A 23657-nucleotide genomic window follows, 5' to 3' on the forward strand; every position below is an offset into this window, starting at 1 on the left:
GACCTCCCCAGAGGAGCGTGGGTGAAGCTCAACAGACTTGGTACTGGAGTTGGGCATTTCAATGCCAGCGTGTGGAGATGGGGGCTCCCTCTGCCAGAGTCCAGCCTGTGAATGTGGAGCAGAACAATAGACAGCCAACCATGTCATCTCTGGGTGCCCGCTCTACCACCCACCAAATGCAGCTCAGGGTCTGGCAGACATCGACGCAGAGACAACAACCAGGCTGCTCAACACCCGGCTTGAGATCTAACTATTCCTTTGGTTTATTTATGTTTCATTCCCACGAAGAAGTAGACTTTAGACTTTAGAGATACAAACGTAGACACAAAAAGCTGGAGTAACTCAGTGGGACAGGCAGCATCTCTGGAGTGAAGGAATGGGTGATGTTTCGGGTCGAGACCTTTCTGCTAACCGAGTCCGCGCCGACCAGCGATCACATCGTACACTAGCACTATCCTTCACACTAGGGGCAATTTAACAATTACAGAAGCCAATTAACCTACAAACCTGTAGTGTAGGAATTAAACTGCAGATGCTGGTTTACACTGAAGATAGACACAAAATGCTGGAGTAACTCAGCGGGACAGTAATGCCCCTGTCCCACTTAGGAAACCTGAACGGAAACCTCTGGAGACTTTGCGCCCCACCCAAGGTTTCCGTGCGGTTCCCGGAGGTTGCAGGTGGTTGCCGGAGGTTGCAGGTAGTGGAAGCAGGTAGGGAGACTGACAAAAACCTCCGGGAACCTCCGGGAACCGCACGGAAACCTTGGGTGGCGCGCAAAGTCTCCAGAGGTTTCCGTTCAGGTTTCCTAAGTGGGACAGGGGCGTAACTCAGTATCTCTGGAGAAAAGGATTGTGTGACGTTTCAGGTCGAGACCCTTCTTCAGATGTCTCGACCCGAAACGTCACCTATTCCTTTTCTCCAGACTTGCTGCCTGACCCGCTGAGTTAAGGGCCTGTCCCACTTGGGCTTCATTTGCCCGTCACGCAGATGGCGCGCAAAGATTTTTATACGTCCCAAAATCCTGGGGAGCCGCACGCGACTGCGCGTCACTGCCTACGTCACCATGCACCACGCATGCGTAATGCGCCGTCACGCGTAAATTATGTCGCATAAATGACGCACAAGTGGAATTTGGTGCCAGCCAAGCCACGGGCTTGCCTGGCACCCCCGCCTAACACAGTTGCCAACATGTTTAGCAAACACACCTTGGGCTGTTTCACACACTTTGCCAAATGTGGTTCCACACCTAGAACCTCAATACACGTTCCATCTTGCCAGCTCAAAAAAAGATTGTCCTTGTTTATTCCCTGTTTAGACAGCTAATCTTTGAACCGTGCCAATATGTTTGGGTTTCTCCAGTATTTTTGTCTACCTACGCCAATATGTTACCTGCTTTGAGCACAAGAGACCGGAAATCATCTTGCAACTTTCTAGAAGATAGACACAACATTTATAGTCTGAAGAAGGGTCTCGACCCGAAACGTCACCTATCCCTTTTCTCCAAAGATGCTGCCAGACACACTGAGTTACTCCAGCTTTTTGTGTCTATCTTCAGTTTAAATCAGCATCTGCAGTTCCTTCCTACACATTGATACATACTGTCCATACATATATATACACACACACACACACACACACGCACACACATGCACGCACACACGCACGCACGCACACACACACACACACACGCGCACACACACACACACGCACACACGCACGCACACACGCACACACATACACACACACACACGCTCGCATGCACGCACACACACGCACGCACGCACGCACACACACACACACACGTACACGCACACACGCGCGCACACGCACACGCACACACATGCACACACGCACACGCACACACGCACACACGCACACACGCACACACACACACATAAGAAGATAGACACAAAATGCTGGAGTCACACAGTGGGACAGGCAGCATCTCTGGAGTAAAGGAATGGGTGATGTTTCGGATCGAGACCCTTCGTCAGACTGATGTTATTTCAAGATTCAAGAGAGTTTATTGTCATGTGTCCCAGATAGGACAATGAAATTCTTACTTTGCTTCAGCACAACAGAATATAGTAGGCATGAATACAGAACAGATCAGTGTGTCCATATACCATTATATGAATATATACACACATCAATAAATAAACAGATAAAGTGCAAATAACTGATAATGATCTATTAATGTTCAGAGTTTTGTTTGAGGAGTTTAATAGCCTGATGGCTGTGGGGAAGGAGCTATTCCTGAACCTGGACGTTGCAGCCTTCAGGCTCCTGTACCTTCTACCTGAAGATAGTGGGGAGATGAGTGTGTGACCAGGGTCCTTGATGATGCCAGCCTTTTTGAGGCAGCGCTTGGTGTCTGTGTTTGGGGTAAACCTACATCTGCAGTTCTTTGTTCTTACACTTCAAGCTTCTTATTGTGCCTGCCTCACCCCCCTCCCCTTGCAGCTGGTTCCAGGGACCTGTTGCCGTGTTTGCGGGCTGTGAATTACAAATGTGGGCATCATGAGTGGCTGTGTAGGCGGTGACACAGCGAGGAGTCATCGCCTCTTTCATTCAGCGCCGCGGGGTCATTGCAATCTCACCCCACCCTACCCCACCCCACCCATGTAGGAGGCAACACGGCTTCCCCTTTTAACAGAGGCAGCAAGGCACGGGACTTTCAGAAGCCAAGGCTGCAGCAGCAGCTAGTGACCAGTGGTGCCGACCGGACCAGCCATGGAACTGAGTGTCACCGCTGTGATCTTAACTCTGACTGCAATCCTCTGTCTTTACTACTGGAACAACAGGGGGAGGAGAAGCCGGCTCCCCCCGGGACCCCCGGCCCTCCCACTCATCGGCAACTCGCTACACATCGACAAGCGAGCCCCCGATCGCTCACTCATCCAGGTAAGGGCGCTGTTATTTCACTTCAGGTCTCTCAGTTTCAACGTTGTATCATTCCCAATATGAACAAGGGCTAGGTCATTTATATTAGTATCATATATAATATAATAACATATAAAATTCTTGGACAGGTTAGATGATGGAAAAATGTTCCTGACGTTGGGGGAGTCCAGAACCAGGGGGTCACAGTTTAAGATTAAGAGGTAAGGCCATTTAGGACTGAGATGAGGGAAAACCTTTTTCACCCAGAGAGTTGTGAATCTGTGGGATTCTCTGCCACAGAAGGCAGTGGAGGCCAATTCACTGGATGAATTTAAAAGATAGTTATAGCCCTGTCCCATGGTGTGAGTTCATTCTAAGAACTCCCGAGGTTAAAAAAAAATCAAACTCGTGGTAAGCACGGAGAATGAACGTAGCGGGTACGTCGGAGCTCGGGGACGTCTCTTAGCGGCTCGTAACGCTAACGGCAGGTATTCGGGAAGACTCGCTAACGGCAGGTAAGCACGGGAAGACTCGTGAAGATTTTTCAACATGTTGAAAAATGTCCACGAGAGCCCCGAGTACCGACGAGAGGCCATTACCGTAAATCTCCGAGTTCGAATCAGGGCAAACTCGGGGAGAACTCTTGGAATGAACTTGTGCCGTGGGACAGGGCTATTAGATATAGCTCTTAGGGCTAACGGAATCGAGGGATATGGGGAAAAAGCAGGAACTGGGTACTGATTTTGGATGATCAACCATGATCATATTGAATGGCAGTACTGGCTCGAAGGGCCGAATGGCCTACTCCTGCACCTATTTTCTATGTAAGTGCAAAGTGTAATTTCACTGTAGGTACTTTCCTTTTTAATCTATCCTCCTTAAAGATCAAAGCACAAGGAACTGCAGATGCTGGATATATCGAGTCACAGAGTCTTACAGCAAAACTGGCCCTTCGGACCAACTTGCCCACACCGACCAATATGTCCTATCTATACTAGTCCCACCTGCCTGTGTTTGGTCCATATCCCTCCAAATCTGTCCTATCCATGTACCTGTCCAATTGTTTCTTAAACGTTACGATAGTCCCAGCCTCAACTACCTCCTCCGGCAGCTCGTTCCATACACCCACCCCCTTTGGGTGAAAAAGGTTACCCCTCATATTCCTATTAAATCTTCCCCCCCCCCCCCCCCCCCTCACCTAAAACCTATGTGTAGGAAGGAGCTGGTTTAAACCGAAGATAGGCACAAAAAGCTGGAGTAACTGAGCGGGTCAGGCAGCATCTCTGGAGAGAAGGAATAGGTGACGTTTTGGGTCGAGACACTTCTTCAGACTCCAAAAGTCTGAAGAAGGGTCTCGACCCGAAACGTCACTTAAACCTATGTCCAGTGGTTCTCATGTAAAGTATTTGTTTAAAATCTGCTCTGCAATCAAAATTCCAGGAACTTCCTTTAAAAAACAAGACGAGAAACAAGGAACTGAAGATAAACACAAAATACTGGAGTAACTCAACGGGACAGGCAGCATCTCTGGAGAGGAGAAGGTTTCGACCCGAAACATCACCCATTCCTTCTCTCCAGAGATGCTGCCTGTCCCACTGAGTTACTCCAGCATTTTGTCTCTATCTTCGGTTTAAACCAGCATCTGCAGTCCCTTCCTGCTCAAGAAACAGCAGATGCTGGATAGTTTTAGTAAATAAAATTTCATTCTGCATACACAGCCTTTAAAAATAAAGACAGAGGCAGAAGGAACTGAAAATGCAGAATATTTGTAAAAAGAAACATTTTACTTTTCAACTAAAACTGCATCCACTTCCTTAAAAAAATAACTTTCCTTAAATATAGAGGCAGAAGGAACTGCAGATGCTGAAATCTTAAGCAATAAACAAAATGCTGGAGGAACTTAGCGGGTTTGGCAGCATCTGTGGGGGGAAATAGGCAGATGCCATTTTGGGTCATAATCAGTTAGATGAGACAAGAGTCTTTGATTTTCACGTCCCAAAACAGAACTATGAAATTCTTACTTGCAGCAGCATTGTAAATATAGAATCCTGTAAAACTTGTAATAAACCGAAAAAATTCAGTGTGTATCGGAGTTTGTTTGGAGGTTGAAGTGTTTAATCTCTTTGAACTTCTTCTTCTTGCGAATGAAACATAAATAACCAAAGGAGTAGTTAGATCACAAGCCGGGTGTTGAGTGCCAGGTTGTTGTCTCTGTTGGCGTCAATGTTGCCAGACCCCTGACACAGCTCAAGTCAAGTCAAGTCAAGTCAAGTTTATTTGTCACATACACATACGAGATGTGCAGTGAAATGAAAGTGGCAATGCTCGCGGACTTTTGTGCAAAAGACAAACAACCAAACAACCAAACAAACTATAAACACAATCATAACACACATATACCTTTACATAATAAATAATGGAAGGAAAAACGTTCAGTAGAGTTAGTCCCTGGTGAGATAGGCGTTTACAGTCCGAATGGCCTCTGGGAAGAAACTCCTTCTCAACCTCTCCGTTCTCACCGCATGGCAACGGAGGCGTTTGCCTGACCGTAGCAGCTGGAACAGTCCGTTGCAGGGGTGGAAAGGGTCTCCCATGATATTGTTGGCTCTGGAGTTGCACCTCCTGATGTATAGTTCTTGCAGGGGGGCGAGTGAAGTTCCCATAGTGCGTTCGGCCGAACGCACTACTCTCTGCAGAGCCTTCTTGTCCTTGGCAGAGCAATTCCCAAACCAGATGGTAATGTTCCCGGACAGGATGCTTTCCACCGCCGCTGCGTAGAAGCACTGGAGGATCCTCGGAGACACTCTGAATTTCCTCAATTGCCTGAGGTGGTAAAGGCGCTGCCTTGCCTTACTCACGAGTGCTGCAGCGTGTGATGCCCATGTCATATCCTCGGAGATGTGGACTGCCAGGTATTTAAAGCAGTTCACCCTATCCACAGGATCCCCATTTATCCTCAATGGAGTGTACGTCCTCGGATGATGTGCCCTCCTAAAGTCCATGATCAGCTCCTTAGTTTTTTTGATGTTCAAGAGGAGGCTGTTATCCTGGCACCAGAGTGCTAGATCAGCCACCTCCTCCCGGTAGGCCTTCTCATCGTTGTCTGAGATCAGGCTCACCACCACAGTGTCATCAGCAAACTTAATTATTGAGTTGGAGCTGAACCTAGCCACACAGTCATGTGTGTACAGGGAGTACAATAGGGGGCTGAGGACGCAACCCTGGGGCGATCCTGTGCTCAGGGTGAGGGACTTCGATGTATTCCCTCCCATCTTGACTACCTGGGGCTCCATTTGGTGGGTGGTAGAGCGGGCACCCAGAGATGACATGGTTGGCTGTCTATTGTTCTGCTCCACATTCACATGCTGGACTCTGGCAGAAGCCCCCATCTCCACATGCTGGCATTGAAATGCCCAACTCCAGTACCAAGTCTGTTGAGCTTCACCCATACTCCTCTGAGGAGGTCAGACCCTGGACAGCTTTTATCTGGTGAAGAGATGTAGCTGTGTAATGGAGATGGTTGCCTTCCACTCCTGTGACCACTGTTACAGTTTTCAGGGAAGATATCGCTACACTAAACTAAGCTAAAAACCAATGTTCAAGATGAGATGGGGCACAAGGTGTGAGAATCACACTCCCTGCTTATCCATAAGCCCCTTAAATGCCACAGTCGTATCGGCCTCCACCACCAACCATAGTTACATTGATTCTATGTTTAGAGATATTCGGCCCACCGAGTCCGCGCCCGCCAGCGATCCCCGCACACTTACACTATCCTACCAACACGAGGGACAATTTACAATGTTAATCGCTGCGTATCGTGACGTATCGCGTACGCACGCTGACACATTGGCGTTGCACGCTGGCGTACCGACGTCTCACGTGTATGGTGTGGTGATGCATGGTTACATCACCATGCGTAACCATGCGTCACTGCTGGGTACTCTAATGACATCACGCGCACCAGACGGCATGATGACGCGTGATTTGCGCGTGACGTAGCACGTAACAACACGTCTACCTATTTTACATGAGGCGCAAATGATGGCCAAGTGGGACAGGCCCTTAAAGTGCAAGGTGTACAGTAGTATATGGATTATCCAGCAATGGGCATTGCAGTGGGTGTTGTATTGTCTGGGTCTGTGTGCCACAGCCACAGGTTGTTCTACCCTCCATGTAGCCCCATTGTCACCTTGACGGCCCGACCCCGGTTCACAGTCGGTTGAGACATCTCCAGTTCGACCAGTGTTCATCAGCACCTGGTGGTAAGCGCTCGGCTGCTGGTATGTGCCCATCTTGGTGGAACTAGGAACAGTGGCTAGTCTGTTCTTCCACATCTGGAGGTGAGCTTCAGTTGGTGTCGTTTCCAATGGGGTGATGCTGGTTAGGGGGCTTGTATGGGATTCTACCCGCCTAGGAGGGGGCACATGGTGGTCTATCGTCTGTCAGTTCTGCCCTACTTGCACACAAAACACTGGAGTAAAGGGCCTGTCCCACTTTCCCGAGTTATTTACGAATTCTCCCAGGTTTTCCCCGTGATTCAAACTCGCAGAATGTTCGTAACGAGCCCGTGGATATATCGTAGCGGCTCGTTATGCCAGCTGTCGGTACTCAGGGCATCAGGTAAGTCGGGACGTTTTTTCCAGCCTGATCAAAAATGTCCACGAATTTTAAAAATAGTCCCGAGTACCTACAGCTGGTATAACGAGCCGCTACGATATATCCACGGACTCCTACGGTCCCGTTACGAACATTCTGCGAGTTGGAATCGAGGGGAAAACTCGGGAGAATTCGTGAATAACTCGGGAAAGTGGGACAGGCCCTTAACTCAGCGGGACAGTTAACTTCAAGATGGAGAAGTCGATGTTCATACCGCTGAGGTGTAATATGACCTCCAACTTCAAGTAGCCCTTGCTTTCCCTCTCTCTCCATCCCCTCCCCCTTCCCAGTTCTCCCACCAGTCTTAAGGGCCTGTCCCACGAGCATGCGACTCCATGCGGCAAGCGCGACCTAACGTGGTCGCTTGAGCCGTACGGCCTCGCGGGGCCGGTCCCACTTCGATCGCCGGAGCCGTATGGAGTTGTGCGGAGATGGTCCCGACATCGCGCGGGGCTCCGAAAAACTGACCGTGTTCAAAAATGCCGGCCCGCAGCTGCCTCGACGGGCTTCGACGCCATTCGTCACGCGCGAACTTCCCGCGGACTTCGCTCGAACTTCACGTCACTCACTCGACCTCCGCGCAACCCCCGCTTCTGGTTTGGTCGCGCTTGCCACATGCAGGCGCATGCTGGTGGGACCGGCCCTGTACGGGGATCACTCGACCTCCGCGCGGCCCCCGCTTCCGGTTTGGTCGCGCTTGCCGCATGCAAGTCGCACGCTCGTGGGACAGGCCCGGCAACATTTTATCTCTGTACCGCCCACTCCCCTGACATCAGTCTGAAGAAGGGTCTCGACCTGAAACGCTCCAGAGATGCTGCCTGTCCCGCTGAGATACTCCAGCATTTTGTGTCGATCTTACAGTGGCGATGTTGGCTTGGCAAAAACGTCCAGCATTTTCCTTCCTCCACCCCCCCCTCACTAAAGATTGGCAGCAACTTCCGCTCTGCCTATCTTGGTTAATTTTCCAAGTATTTTTACACCCCGACGCCCAACAGGAAATACTTAATGATAGCAAAAGCCAGCAGGCTCGAGTCAAGAGTGTTTTATTGTCATAGATACTGAAACGGAACAGTAAAATTCTTACTTGCAGCAGCACAACAGAATGTGTACGTCTAAGATAGGCACAAAATGCTGGAGTAACTCACCGGGACAGGCAACATCTCTAGAGAGAAGGAATGGGTGATGTTTCAGGTTGAGACCCTACTTCAGACATATCTCGACCCGAAATGTCACCTCTTCCTTTTCTTAGGGAGTTCGCACTGTGTCCGGCTACACAGTCATGAGTATAGAGTGAGTACAGCAGCGACTGACCACACAGCCTTGATTTGCTGATGGTTATCAAGGATGAAGTGTTGCAGCCAATTTGTACAATGGATACAATGGTCTCAAGGACACAAGAAGATAGGAGCTGGGGTAGGCCACTCGGCCCATCAAGCCCACCCTGCCATTCATAAGAACGTAGAACATAGAGCAATACAACATGGGAATAGACCCTTCATCCCACAATATCTGTGACAAACATGATGCCTATCCAAAAACCTCAAACACCACTGTCATATCTGCCTTCGCCAGCACCTCTGGCAGTGCATTCCACACATCCACCACCCTCTGTGTAAAAGAAAACTTGCCCTGCACATTTCCTTTAAACTTTGTCCTTTGCACTTTAAGGTTATGCCCTCTAGTCTGAAGAAGGGTTTCGGCCCGAAACGTTGCCTATTTCCTTCGCTCCTTAGATGCTGCTGCACCCGCTGAGTTTCTCCAGCACTTTTGTCTACCCTCTAGTCTTTGATATTTCCACCCTGGGAAAATGGTTCTAATTGTCTACCCGATCTATAAAATACCCACTGTGGCGCAGCGGTAGAGTTGCTGCCTTACAGCGCCAGAGACCCGAGTTTGATCCTGACTACGGGTGCTATCTGCGTGGAGTTTGCACGTTCTGTGTGGGTTTTCTCCAGGTGCTCCGGTTTCCTCCCACACTCCAAAGACGTACAGGTTCGTAGGTTAATTGGCTTGGTGTAAATGTAAATTGTCCTGAGTGTGTGTAGGATAGTGTAAGTATGCGGGGATCGCTGGTCGGCATGGACTCGGTGGGCCGAAGGGCCTGTTTCTGCGTTGTTTCTCTAATCACTAAACTCCATCTATACGATAACTCATCATTTTATATACATCTATCAGGTCTCTCCTGAATCTGTTGATGTGATCATGGCTGATCCAATTCAGGCTTTGACTCCTTTCCCGTACCAAATATCCACAGCCCTCAATTCCCTGATCTTTCAAAAAATGCCTCCGCAACTCCCCAAATAACTCCAGTGAAATGAAGTTTAGGTCATTGAATACGTCTGTTACTGATGTATTGACATCTGCTAGAGATGATGTTGAAACCACCAGGAATACCCAGCTTTCCAACTGATGAACAACAGGGCAGTAATCTGACCGCTCTGCCTGGCCTGGTCAACATCCGACTCCTGAACAGCTCGTGGAGTTGGTAACTGAAAACTGTAATGTCCAGGTTCAGGAGCAGCTTCTTCCCTACAAGCATCGGGCTATTGACCACTGCGACCTCCAAATAAGCTCCGAACTACATAGACGGGGGCATTATTTCATCTTTGTTCATTTTCATGTCTGTTTATTTGCTTGTGCCGGTGTGCACACACACACACACACACATTTTTTTATTTTTTGTCCATGTGTCCATAAATAAGGGTGCCACCCTGTGACATGGGTGGCTAAATTTGAAAGTTACTAAGTCATATTGAAATACCACAGAATTAAAAATGGGCCTACCTATGACCCTTTTGAGCTAATTTGAGATCAAAATTTAAAAATTTGGGGGGAAAAACGAGAATTAAAAAAATAACAAAAAAAAATCTATATATACACACACATGCACACATATATATATATCTATCTGTGTGTATATATACACACACATTTATATATCTGTATATATATATATATACCACACACACATATATCTGTGTGTCTGCACGTGTATATATATACTCACATAGATAGATATGTAAAGTTCAGTGTGCTTGTATTTATATACATATACACTAGACCAAGTGCTCCCCCAACACAAGATTCCACCACTCACCCGTTCCCCCAACACAATATTCCACCACTCACCCGTTCCCCCAACACAATATTCCACCACTCACGCATAGCCCCCAATTGCGCAGGCGCGGCTCATTTCTCCTCACCCCCTAGCACTCCTTCCTCCACTCTTCACCCTCCCTCTTCAATCCCTTAGAGGGAGAGGGGTAGAGAGGGAGGGTGGGGTAGAGAGGGAGGGAGGGGGGTAGAGAGGGAGAGGAGTAGAGAGGGAGGGGGTAGAGAGGGAGGGTGGGATAGAGAGGGAGGGAGGGGGTAGAGGGGGAGGGGGGCAGAGAGGGAGGCGGTTAGAGAGTGAGGGGGATGGGAAGGGGATAGAGAGAGGGAGGGGCAAAACATATACATAAACATAGTATTATGTAAAACCCATAAGTGTGTATATACTGTATATATACACACACACACACTCAAACACAGACACACTCAAACGCGCACACACACACACACTCAAACACACACACACTCAAACACACACAGACACACACACACACATTAACACACACACACATTAACACACACACACACATATATATATTTTGGGGCATATGATAATGAAACACTGTAGACTCATGAGCTTGGGGGAAGCAGTGTTGGGTAATAAGTGCTGTGTGAACATCCGTACGTACTGTAGATGATATCAGTAGCAAGGTCTATGCTCTGTAACAGACAGTGTTCTAGTCATGAACGAGGGAGCCCTCATTTGTCTCCTGTTCGTGCCAGTTAGACCAGAATTGAGCCATGGTGGTTAGTGTCAGGTAACAGTGAGCACTGCTGCATCTGACTACTGTCGGGGGCGGGAAGGTCGGAGCAGTAGGCCCATCTTCCTTATCTGCTAACAGTGGAATTTATAACCCGTCTGCTGGGTTATCTGAGCGACTCATCACCTTTTTCACAACATTGCCTAATGATGGGATCATTGTTTTTATCAGCCGTCAGAAAAACATTACGATCATAAAACAATCAGGGAGACTCAAGGCCAGAATTCTGCCACACCCTCTCTCGGTTCAGTTCAGTTTAGTTTATTGTCACAGGTACCGGAAAAGCTTTTTATTGCGTGCTATATACATGATAAGGGAATAAGGTTTAGTGCAAGGTAAAGCCAGTAAAGTCTGATCAAAGATAGCCCGAGGGTCACCAATGAGGTAGATAGTAGTTCAGCACCGCTCTCTGGTTGTGGTAGGATGGTTCAGTTGCCTGATAACAGCGGGGAAGAAACTGTCTCTGAATCTGGAGGTGTGCGTTTTCACACTTCTGTACCTTCTGCCCGATGGGAGAGGGGAGAAGAGGGAGTGGCCGGGGTGAGACTGGTCCTTGATGATGCTGCTGGCCTTGCCGAGGCAGCGTGAGGTGTAGATGGAGTCAATGGAAGGGAGGTTGGTTTGTGTGATGGTCTGGGCTGCAATGTCCACAATTCTCTACAATTTCTTGTGGTCCTGGATAGAGCTGTTCCCAAACCATGCCGCGATGCTTCCCTCTGCGATTCCTCCTGCACTCTAGCTCTATGGCCATGTTTTAACACACTCACTACCTCAGCCCTAACAATGAACCATTCTACATTTCCTTACCCTCATCTGCTTTGATCAGTCATTTTCACACCTTACCCCCTCCACCTGGAGTATTGCGTACAGTTTTGGTCTCCAGATCTGAGGAAAGACATTCTTGCCATAGAGGGAGTACAGAGAAGGTTAACCAGACTGATTCCTGGGATGTCAGGACTTTCATATGAAGAAAGACTGGATAGACTCGGCTTGTACTCGCTAGAATTTAGAAGATTGAGGGGGGATCTTATAGAAACTTACAAAATTCTTAAGGGGTTGGACAGGCTAGATGCAGGAAGATTGTTCCCAATGTTGGGGAAGTCCAGGACAAGGGGGTCACAGTTTAAAGATCCTTTAGGACCGAGATGAGAAAAACATTTTTCACACAGAGAGTGGTGAATCTCTGGAACTCTCTGCCACAGAAGGTAGTTGAGGCCAGTTCATTGGCTATATTTAAGAGGGAGTTAGATGTGGCCCTTGTGGCAGGTACAGGATACTGAGTTGGATGATCAGCTATGATCATATTGAATGGCGGTGCAGGCTCGAAGGGCCGAATGGCCTACTCCTGCACCTATTTTCTATGTTTCTATATCTCTATATCCCTCTCCCCTGACTCTAAATCTGAAGAAGGGTCTCGACCCGAAACGTCTGGAACAGAAATGCTGCCTGTCCCGCTGAGTTACTCAAGCATTTTGTGTCTACCTTCGAATGAAACCAGCATCTGCAGATCTTTCCTTCTCATTCTTTCCCACTGAGTAAAGGAGTGTTTGTTTTCCTCAGTGTTTGTTTACCCGCAGCATCCTGTGGAAAGAAAATCTTGTTCCTTCTCGACATACACAGTAAATTCTCCGTTTCCCTGATGGACCGCAGCTGTTCGACCAACTATTCTCGTGTTCCCGTCCCTAAAGGCGATCTCCAGCGCTGGTCTGCAGTGAGGTCAAAGTATCCAACTGGCGGTCAGAAGCTTTGAACGCCACGGAAGTGATTTGAAAGTGTGTGTGTGTGTGTGCGTACAAATATTTGAACAGCAAGGTGCGGCTGGCTTCTGCAAGCAGAATCATAGGCAGCAGTCACAGGCAAAGATCTTAGAGCAGAGATCTTTGGTCACAGGCAGCGTATGTCAAAGCAAACTATTTCTCTTCTGATTAGAAACATAGAGAACAGGTGCAGGAGTAGGCCACTCGGCCCTTCGTGCCAGCACAGCCATTCAATATGATCATGGCTGATCATTCAAAATCAGTACCCCGTTCCTGCTTTCTTCCCATATCCCTTGATTGCGTTAACCCGTAGAACTAAATATCACGCTCGCATGGATTAGGCCCGCAGATGTCCCACCCCACTCTTGCCTGCATGGTGGCACGGTGGGTAGAGCTGCCACCTCACAGCGCCAGAGAACTGGGTTCGATCCCGGCACACGTAATACTGGCAATTATTTCAAGAGGGCTAGAATACAAAACAAAACAGGGATGTAATACTGAGGCTCTATAAGGCGCTGGTCAGGCCACATTTGGAATATTGTGAGCAATTTTGATCCCCATATCAGAGGAAGGATGTGCTGGCTCTGGAGAGGGTCCAAAGGAGGTTTACAAGAATGATCCCAGGAATTAATGGGCTAACATATGATGAGCGTTTGACGGCACTGGGCCTGTACTCGCTGGAGTTTAGAAGGATGAGGGGGAGGACCTCAATGAAACGTACAGAATAGTGAAAGGCCTGGATAGAGTGGATGTGGAGAGGATGTTTCCACTAGTGGGAGAGTCTAGGACAAGAGGTCATAGCCTCAGAATGAAAGAACATTCCTTTAGGAAAGAGATGAGGAATTTTTTAGGCAGATGGTGGTGAATCGGTGGAATTCTTTGCCACGGAAGGCTGCGGAGACCAAGTCAATGGATTTTTTTAAGGCAGAGATATATAGATTGTTGATTAGTACGGGCGTTACGGGGAGAAGGCAGGAGAATGGGGTTAGGAGGGAGAGATAGATCAGCCATGATTGAATGACGGAGTAGACTTGATGGGCCAAATGGCCCAATTCTCCTCATAGAAACATAGAAAATAGGTGCAGGAGGAGGCCATTCAGTCCTTCGAGCCAGCACCGCCATTCATTGTGATCATGGCTGATCGTCCCCTATCAATAACCCGTGCCTGTCTTCTCCCCATATCCCTTGACTCCACTAGCCCCTAGAGCTCTATCGAACTCTCTCTTAAGGTCATAAGTTCTCCTATCACTTCTGACCTTATGACATCGCTTCCCACTCTTAAATCTCTACTCCTACAGCAATATTTCTTAATTTAACTATGATCTTCTTAAAACCCTTGGACTATCCTTGATCGGACTTTGCTGGCTTTACCTTGCGCTAAACGTTATTCCCTTATCATGTATCTGTACACTGTAAATGGCTCGATTGTAATCATGTATTGTCTTTCTGCTGACTGGTTAGCGCGCAACAAAAGCTTTTCACTGTAACATGACCATAAACTAAAGTAGACCTGATAATGAACCAAAGTAAACAAAAGCCAACTGTATCTCTGTCTACTGGCTGTAGAATGTACACACCAGAGTGGTACGGTGCACAGCGGTAGAGTTGCTGCCTCACAGCGGCGGAGACCCTGGTTCGATCCTGACTTGGGGTGCTGTCTGTACGGAGTTTGCACGTTCTCCCCGTGACCTGCGTGAGTTTCCTCCGAGATCTTTGGTTTCCTTCCACACTCCAAATACGTGCAGGTGTGTAGGTTAATTGGCTTGGTATAAATGTGAAATTGTCACTGGTGCGTTAATGTGCGGAGATCGCTGGTCAGTGCAGACTCGGTGGGCCGAAGGGCCTGTTTCCATGCTGTATCTCTAAACTAAACTAAACTAGATCAAGTGCAATCAAATGATAGAGCAGACTCGATGGGCCGAATGGCCGGATTCTACTCCTACATTTATGGTTATTGGTCCTGATCTGAAACATCACTTCTTCATGTCCTCCAGAGATGCTACCTGACCCACTGAGTTGCTTTTCATGTTCTCTGCAAACCCACATCTGGGTCTACATTCCATATACATCACCATTCCCTTATCGAAGGGAGACACAAAATGCTGGAGTAACTCAGCAAATGAGGCAGCTTTGATTCCTTCTCTCCAGAGATGCTGCCTCACCCGCTGAGTGAAGCCTCTGTCCCACTTTCACGACCTAATTCACGACCTTTTTTACTCATGGACATTTTTCATCAGGCTAGAAAAATGCCCCGACCTACTTGATGCCACGAGTACCTACGACTAGCATCACGGCCTGCTACAACCTACCTACGACCTCGTGACGACCATGCTGCGAGTATGAGTCAAGGGCAAACTCGGCAGAGGTCGTGAATTAGGTCGTGAAAGAAGGTCCACCTTCGATTTTACCAGCATCTGCAGTTCTTTCTTAACCATTCCCTTATCCCTACTGGGTCAATATCCATGATATTCACCGCTAACACCACTGTTTTACCTCCAAATATGACACAGAAGGATGCCATTCGGCCCATTGCGTTCATACAAGCTCCCAGCAGAACTCATTAAGAAGCCGTTCCTCCATCTGGTGGTGCGTGTTTTCAAGCTTCTGTACCTTTTGCCCAAAGGGCAGATCATTCCACGAGTACATTAGCCAATGCAAAAGAGAAAATAAACAGAGTGCAGAACATGATACATATTTTTATAATGGAGGTGAAGAGGAATTTCTTTAGCCAGAGGCTGTTGAATCTGTGTAATTCATTGCCACAGACGGCTGTGGAGGCCAAGTCATCGGCGTATGTGTTCAGGTGGAGATTGATAGGGTTTTCATTAGTAGGGGCGTCAAATGTTACAGGGAGAAGGCAAGAAATCGCAGAGAATTGTGGACATTGCAGCCCAGACCATCGCACACATAAACCAACCTCCCTTCCATTGACTCCATCTACACCTCACGCTGCCTCGGCAAGGCCAGCAGCATCATCAAGGACCAGTCTCACCCCGATCACTCCCTCTTCTCCCCTCTCCCATCAGGCAAGAGGTACAGAAGTGTGAAAACAAACGCACACCTCCAGATTCAGGGACAGTTTCTTCTCAACTGTTATAAGACAACTAAACCATCTTATTAACAATTAGAGAGCGGTCTTGAGCAACTATCTACCTCACTGGAGCCCCTCGGACTACCTTTAATCGAACTGTATTGGACTTTATTGAGCACCAAACGTTAATCCCTTTATCCTGTAGATAGGATGGCTCAATTGTAATAGACAATAGACAATAGGTGCAGGAGTAGGCCATTCGGCCCTTCGAGCCAGCAGCACCATTCAATGTGATCATGGCTGATTATCCCCAATCAGTACCCCGTTCCTGCCTCCTCCGCATATCCCCTGACTCTGCTATCTTTAAGAGCCCTATCTAGCTCTCTCTTGAAAGTATCCAGAGAATCTGAGGCGGAGAATTCCACACTCACCACTCTCTGGGTTTCCTCGTCTCTGTTCTAAATGGCTTACCCCTTATTCTTAAACTGTGTGTGGCCCCTGGTTCTGGACTCCCCCAACATCGGGAACATGTTTCCTGCCTCTAGCATGTCCAAACCCTTAATAATCTTATATGTTTCAATAAGATAATCTTTCCGCAGACTGGTTAGCATGCAATAAAAGCTTTTCACTGTACCTCGGTGTACATGACAATAAACTAAACTAAACTAAGATTCGGACGGAGGGAAAAATAAATCAGCCATGATTGAATGGCAGAGCAGATTCAATGGGCTGAATGGCCTAATCCTGCTCCTAGATCTTAAGTCTGTCTTATAGATTCCAGAGCGGCCAGTGAGTTTTGGATTCCCACCTTAGCTGTGTAGAAGGGATCACTCAGTTCTGAAGAAGGGTCATGGCCCGAAACGTCACCCATTCCTTCTCTCCAGAGATGCTGCCTGTCCCGCTGTGTTACTCCAGCGTTTTATGTTGACCTTCAGTGTAATCAGCATGTGCAGTTCCTTCCGACACATACGGTTTTAGCTTTTAGTTTTAGTGATGCAGCACGGAAACAGGCCCTTCGGCCCACCGAGCCTGTGCCGACCAGCGATTCCCGTACACTAACACTATCCTACACACACACATAGGGAGGATTTATAATCTTCACCACTGCCAATTAACCTACAAACCTGTAGGTCTTTGGGGTTGGGGGGGGGAAGTGGAGCACCTGGAGAAAACTGAGCACAGTGGGTGCGTGCAAACTCCGTACCGACAGCACCCGTAGTTAGGATCGAACCCGGGTCTCTGGAACTGTGAAGCAGCAACTCTACCGCTGTGCCAGTGTGCCCCCTGGGGTATTGAGGGAAGCAGGGCAGGCGTGTGTGCGGCGTGAGAGACTCTGAGGCGTTTTCCACTGGGCGAAGGCCCTGGGTACAAACATGGCCGCCTGGTGCCTCGGCGGTTACCGTGACGACACTGACCTCCGGCACTTTGTTCCCCGCAGCTCGGCAGGAAGTACGGCCCGGTGTTCACCATCTGGCTGGGCCCCAGGCCCGCCGTGGTGCTCTGCGGATACAAGGCCGTGAAGGAGGCTCTCGTCGACCAGGCAGACGATTTTGGTGCCCGGGGAACGATCCCCTCGATCAGCAAGGTGACGAATGGATACGGTAAGAACTTGCTCAAAGATGGCCCTGTGCCCCCTGACCCCTGACCCTAGCAACAGCAGGAAGTTACAAAAGGTGCTTTGGAAACGTGCGATCATGGGTTTAGTTTAGTCACCCACGCTCCAAAAACGGACAGATTTGTAGGTTAATTGGCTCGGTATAATTGTAAATTGTCCCTAGTGTGTGTAGGACAGTGTAAGCTGGGATCGCTGGGCGGCACGGCCTCAGTGGGCCGAACGGCCTGTTTCATTGCTGTATCTCTAAACAAAACGTAACGGAAACTAATTGGTGGAAGGTGAAGGCGAGGAGGGGAGAGAAATTAGAATTAGGAATCTAAAGGCCAAAACCTATATGAGTGTTGTAGGACTGGTGGAGGTTAGGGGGGGGGGGAGAGAAGGGGAAGGGGAGGGGAGAAGAGAACGGAGAAGGGAGAAGGGGGGGAGGGGAGAAGGGGAGGGGAGAAGGGAGAATGGGAGGGGAGAAAGGAGAAGGGGAGGAGAGGAGAGAAGGGGAGGGAGAGAAGGGAGAAGGGGATGAGAGAAGGAAAGTGTGAAGTTGAGTGGAATGGATGGAAGGGGGAAGAAGGAGGGGGGTAGGGAGGAGGCATGAGGGGGAAGATGTGGGGAATGGAGGGGTGGAAGGGGGGAGGGGAGAAGGGGGACTGGAGATGGCGGGAGGGGGAGGGGAAGGGAGGGAGTTGAGGGGAATCACGCTGAATCACGTGCGTTGTGGTGCAGGGATCGCCAGCAGTAACGGCCCGCGGTCCCGCCAGCTGCGCAGCTTCGCCATCACCGCCCTCGGTCACCGCGGCAACGGCACCTCGACGCTGGAAGGGTTCGTGCAGCAAGAGGCTGAGACCCTGGTGGAAGCCTTCACAAAGACCCAAGGTCAGTTCCCTCTTCCGTCAATGCCAGTGCCTGTGCAGCACCTCATAAGGTCATAGGTTCTTGGAGTTCTAGAATTAGGCCATTCGGCCCATCAAGTCTACTCCACCATTCAATCATGGCTGATCTATCTCTCCCTCCTAACCCCATTCTCCCCATAACCCCTGACACCCGCACTAATCAAAAATCTGTCAAAGTCCGTCTTAAAAACATCCACTGACTTGGCCTCCACAGTCGTCTGTGGGAAAGAATGCCACAGATTCACCACCCTCTGACTAAAGAAATTCCACCTCATCTCCTTTCTAAAGGTACATCCTTTTATTCCGAGGCTGTGATCTCTGGTCCTAGACTCTCCCAATAGTGGGAACATCCTCTCCACACCCACTGTGGGAAGCGTAGTGTAAGGTTATAAGTGATAGGGGTAGAATTAGGCCATTCGGCCCAACAAGTCTACTCCACCATTCAATCATGGCATTGTGGATGATCAGCCATGATCGCATTAAATTGTGGTGCTGGCTTGAAGGGCCGAATGGCCTACTCCTGCACCTATTGTCTATTGTCTATTGGGTAGGATAGGTTTTGTGGGCAAGTTGGGTTGAAGGGCCTGTTTCCACACTGTTATCACTCTATGACTCTATGCTGCCTGACTCGTTGAGTTACTCTGGCATTTTGAGTATGTCTACGATGGCTGATCTGATTACTTCCTATCCATTGCGAGCCCTGCACTGATTCATTGTCAAGCTTTTAAAACAAAAGTTTCTGTGGTCAGAGTGTGTCATAGCTGGAATTGCGCGCAATGTTGCAATCCTATCCAACAATGACTAGGAAGCAGGTCAACCCTTCAATAAGGTTGTTCTCTCAACACACCTTGGAGTCTGAACGATGTGAGCTAACAGTGACTGCAGTCAGTATCATACAGGTAGATACACACACCTCCTCAGTCTGAACAAGAGTCTCGACCTGAAACGTCACCCATTCCTTCTCTCCAGAGATGCTGCCTGTCCCGCTGAGTTATAACCATATAACAATTACAGCACGGAAACAGGCCATCTCGGCCCTACAAGTCCGTGCCGAACACTTATTTTCCCCTAGTCCCATCTACCTGCACTCAGGCCATAACCCTCCATTCCTTTCCCGTCCATATACCTATCCAATTTATTTTTAAATGATAAAATCGAACCTGCCTCCACCACTTCCACTGGAAGCTCATTCCACACAGCTACCACTCTCTGAGTAAAGAAGTTCCCCCTCATGTTACCCCTAAACTTTTGTCCCTTAATTCTCAAGTCATGTCCCCTTGTTTGAATCTTCCCTACTCTCAATGGGAAAAGCTTATCCACGTCAACTCTGTCTATCCCTCTCATCCAGCATTTTGTGTCTATCTCCAGATACACACTGTGTGCGTAGACATGCAGATACAGCCGGAGACAGGCCCTTCGGCCCACTGAGTCCGTGCCGACCAGTGATCCCCGCACGCTAACACTACCCTACACACACCAGGGACAATTTACACATTTACACCAAGCCAATTAACCTGAAAATCTGTACGTCTTTGGAGCGTGGGAGGAAACCAAAGAAATCGGAGAAAACCCACGCAGGTCACGGGGAGGGCGTACAAACTCCGTGCAGACAGCACCCGTAGTCTGGATGGAACCCGGGTCTCCGGCGCTGTGAGGCAGCAACTCTACCGCTGCGCCACCGTGCCGCTATTGTAACCCCACTATTTACAAAGGAAGGTTGAGGGAAAACAGGGAACGACTAACTGGTTCAGGATTAGTAGCAGGGAGAATGTCGGAGCTGTTGTAAACAATGAGTTGACAGGACACAATATCAACAGGATGAGACAAAGTCAACATGGATTTATGAAAAGGAAATGGTGTCTGACAAGCCTGCAAGATGTAACTGGTAGACTAGCAAACATCATGCCAGTGGCTGTTGTACATTTGAATTTTCAGGTCACGTGGAAAGGGGCCCTTCGGCCCCACTATCCCATGGTGATCAACATGTCCCATCTACACTAGTCCCACCTGCATGCGTTTGGCCCAAATGCCACTAAACCTATGCTATCCATGTACCTAAATGTTTCTTAAACGTTGCGATAGTTCCTGCCTCCACTGCCTTCTCCGGCAGCTCGTTCCATACATCCACCACCCTGTGTGTACAATAGTTAACCCTCAGGTTCCTAAACCTTTCTCCCCTCACCTTAAACCTGTGTCCCCTGGTTCTGGTTTCCCCTACTCTGGGCAAGAGACTCTGTGCATCTACGTATTGAGGAGACAACAATAATAGTCTGAAGAAGGGTCTCGACCCGAAACGTCACCTATTTCCTTTGCTCCATAGATGCTGCCTCACCCGCTGAGTTTCTCCAGCATTTTTGTCTACCTTCGATTTTTCCAGCATCTGCAGCTCCTTCTTAAACAATTACCCGATCTGTTCTTCTCTTGACCATGTACACCTCTACAAGATTATCCCTCATCCTTCTGCCTCCAAGGAATAAAGTCCTAGGCTGCTCAATCGTTCCCGATGGATCAGGTCATTCAGTCCTGGCAACATCCTCGTAAATCTCCTCTTCATCTTTTCCAGCTTGACAACATCTTTCATATAACATGGTGGTATAACAGGGGGGATCTTATAGAACAGGGGGGATCTTATAGAACAGGGGGGATCTTATAGAAACATATAAAATTATAAAAGGACTGGACAAGCTAGATGCAGGAAAACTGTTCCAAATGTTGGGCGAGTCCAGAACCAGGGGCCACAGTCTAAGAATAAAGGGGTAGGCCATTTATGACTGAGGTGAGAAAAAACCTTTTCACCCAGAGAATTGTGAATTTGTGGAATTCCCTGCCACAGAGGGCAGTGGAGGCCAAATCACTGGATGGATTTAAGAGAGAGTTAGATAGAGCTCTAGGGGCTAGTGGAGTCAAGGGATATGGGGAGAAGGCAGGCACGGGTTATTGATTGGGGACGATCAGCCATGATCACAATGAATGGCGGTGCTGGCTCGAAGGGCCGAATGGCCTCCTCCTGCACCTATTTTCTATGTTTCTATGGTGACCAAAACTGAACGCAAGACTCCAAATGTGGACTCAACAATGTTTTACACGACCTCCCAACCTCCATGTCACTGAAAAGATTTAAGAAGGCATCAAGGAGCTGGAATTCAGTTTAGTTTATTGTCACGTGTACCGAGGTACAGTGAAAAGCTTTTGTTGCGTGCTAACCAGTCAGCAGAAAGACAATACATGATTACAATCGAGCCATTCACAGTGTACAGATACATGATAAGGGAATAACGTTTAGTGCAAGGTAAAGCCAGCAAAGTCCGATCAAGGATAGTCTGAGGGTTTTAAGAAGATCATAGTTAAATTAAGAAATATTGCTCCTCTCGCCACCGTCTCCTCAGTTAACCAGTCTCAGTGTCTTCCGTCTCCTTCCCTCCCCAGAGTTGCCCTTTGACCCCACCTTCCGGCTCACGTGTGCCACGGCCAACATCATGTGCGCGGTGGTCTTTGGCTGCCGCTTTGACCACACGGACCCCAAGCTGCTGGCTCTACTCCACATGATGGATGAAAACATGAAGGTCATCAGCAGCCCTTGGGGGCAGGTGAGCCCGCGAGTCGAGAGCGTTGTATTGTCACGTCTCGTGTGCCCCCACCTCCACCACAATCAGCCTGAAGAAGATGTCTTGACTCAAAACGTCACCTATCCATGTTCACCAGATTTTGTTTTGTTGAGATCCAGCGCAGAAACAGGCCCTTCGGCCCACCAAGTGTGCGTGCCGACCAGCCATCCCCACACACTAACACTAAACCTACACACACACTCAGACTCAGAATCAGAATCACACTTTATTCACCAAGTATGTTTTGCCACATATGAGGAATTTCACTGGCCAGGTCAGTCATACAATTCAAAGCAACAGATCACTCAAAAACACATTTTAACATGAACATCCACCACAGTGACTCCTACACATTCCTCACTGTGATGGAAGGTGAAATAAAGTTCAAGTCCTTCCCTTAGTTCTTCCTCGGTCGTGGTCCTCGAGACCCCCGTTGACGGGACAGTCTTGACTCCCATAGCTGGCGGCGTTAGGGCCCTCTGCGTCGAGGCGATCAGCTCCTGCATCTGGGGGGATGTCAGCTCCCCCGCGCCGGGCGGTCGAACCTCGCGTCGGGGCTGGTCAAACCTTCCGCGGCGTTGGAGCTCCCGACTCAGCCTCACCCGAGACTGCGAGCCCTTGGTGGTGATTCCGCGGTGGGAGCGATCCCAGGCAAGGGATCCGCTCCGATGTTAAGTCCGCGCCCCGCGGTGGGGCTCACGACAGTCCAAGGAGGCTTCCAGCTCCATCGATGGTAGGCCGCAGAGCCCGGAGAATGTGATCCGAAAATTGATCACATCTCCAGGAAGGTAAGAACCTGAAAAAAAGTTTCCCCCGATCCCCTCCCCCCCCTCCCCCCACATAAAACAAACCGAAGTACATTAAAACAAAACTTTTATCAAACTAAAAAATAACAAAAAGAGTGAAAAGACGAACAGACTGCCGGCAGGGCATCCATCTCCCCGGCGCCCCTGGTGGTTCCAATTGTCCACTCGGGACAGTTTACAGTCAGACCGAGCCAATTAGCCTACAAACCGGTTCGTCTGTGGGAGGAATCCGGAGATCCCGGGAAAAAAAAAACCCACGCAGGTCACGGGGAGAACATATAGACAAGCACCCGTAGTCAGGATTGAACCCGGGTCTCCAGCGCTGTAAGGCAGCAACTCTACCGCTGCGCCACTGTGCTGCCCCTATCTTACACTCTCTTGTGAGGAGATGTCAGAACAGAGGCCTGGCCAAGTAAAGTGGGGAGATTTTTTTCCCAAGGGGAAAACCAGTGAATCAGATGGTTTTCGTGATAATCCTGGAGGTTCCAGGTCATCGGGCTGGGATTTGGAAATTCGGTTGCGTCATGCTATTCCGTTTA

At 48.8% G+C, this 23657-nt stretch overlaps 1 protein-coding gene across 1 annotated transcript in view; it reads left to right on the forward strand.

Moving 5' to 3' along the window:
• The first annotated feature begins 2655 nt into the window (after positions 1-2655).
• Positions 2656-23657, forward strand: part of LOC116967715 (cytochrome P450 2C42-like) — a 31989-nt gene continuing 10987 nt past the window's right edge. Inside the window, exons 1-4 of the mRNA XM_033014319.1 lie at positions 2656-2907; positions 17644-17806; positions 18541-18690; positions 22134-22294. Of these exons, the coding sequence (XP_032870210.1) occupies positions 2737-2907; positions 17644-17806; positions 18541-18690; positions 22134-22294 (645 nt within the window). The 5' untranslated portion in view covers positions 2656-2736. The remainder of the gene's footprint in view (positions 2908-17643; positions 17807-18540; positions 18691-22133; positions 22295-23657) is intronic.

Source organism: Amblyraja radiata, chromosome 41, assembly GCF_010909765.2.
Source record: "Amblyraja radiata isolate CabotCenter1 chromosome 41, sAmbRad1.1.pri, whole genome shotgun sequence".
NCBI lineage: Eukaryota > Metazoa > Chordata > Chondrichthyes > Rajiformes > Rajidae > Amblyraja > Amblyraja radiata.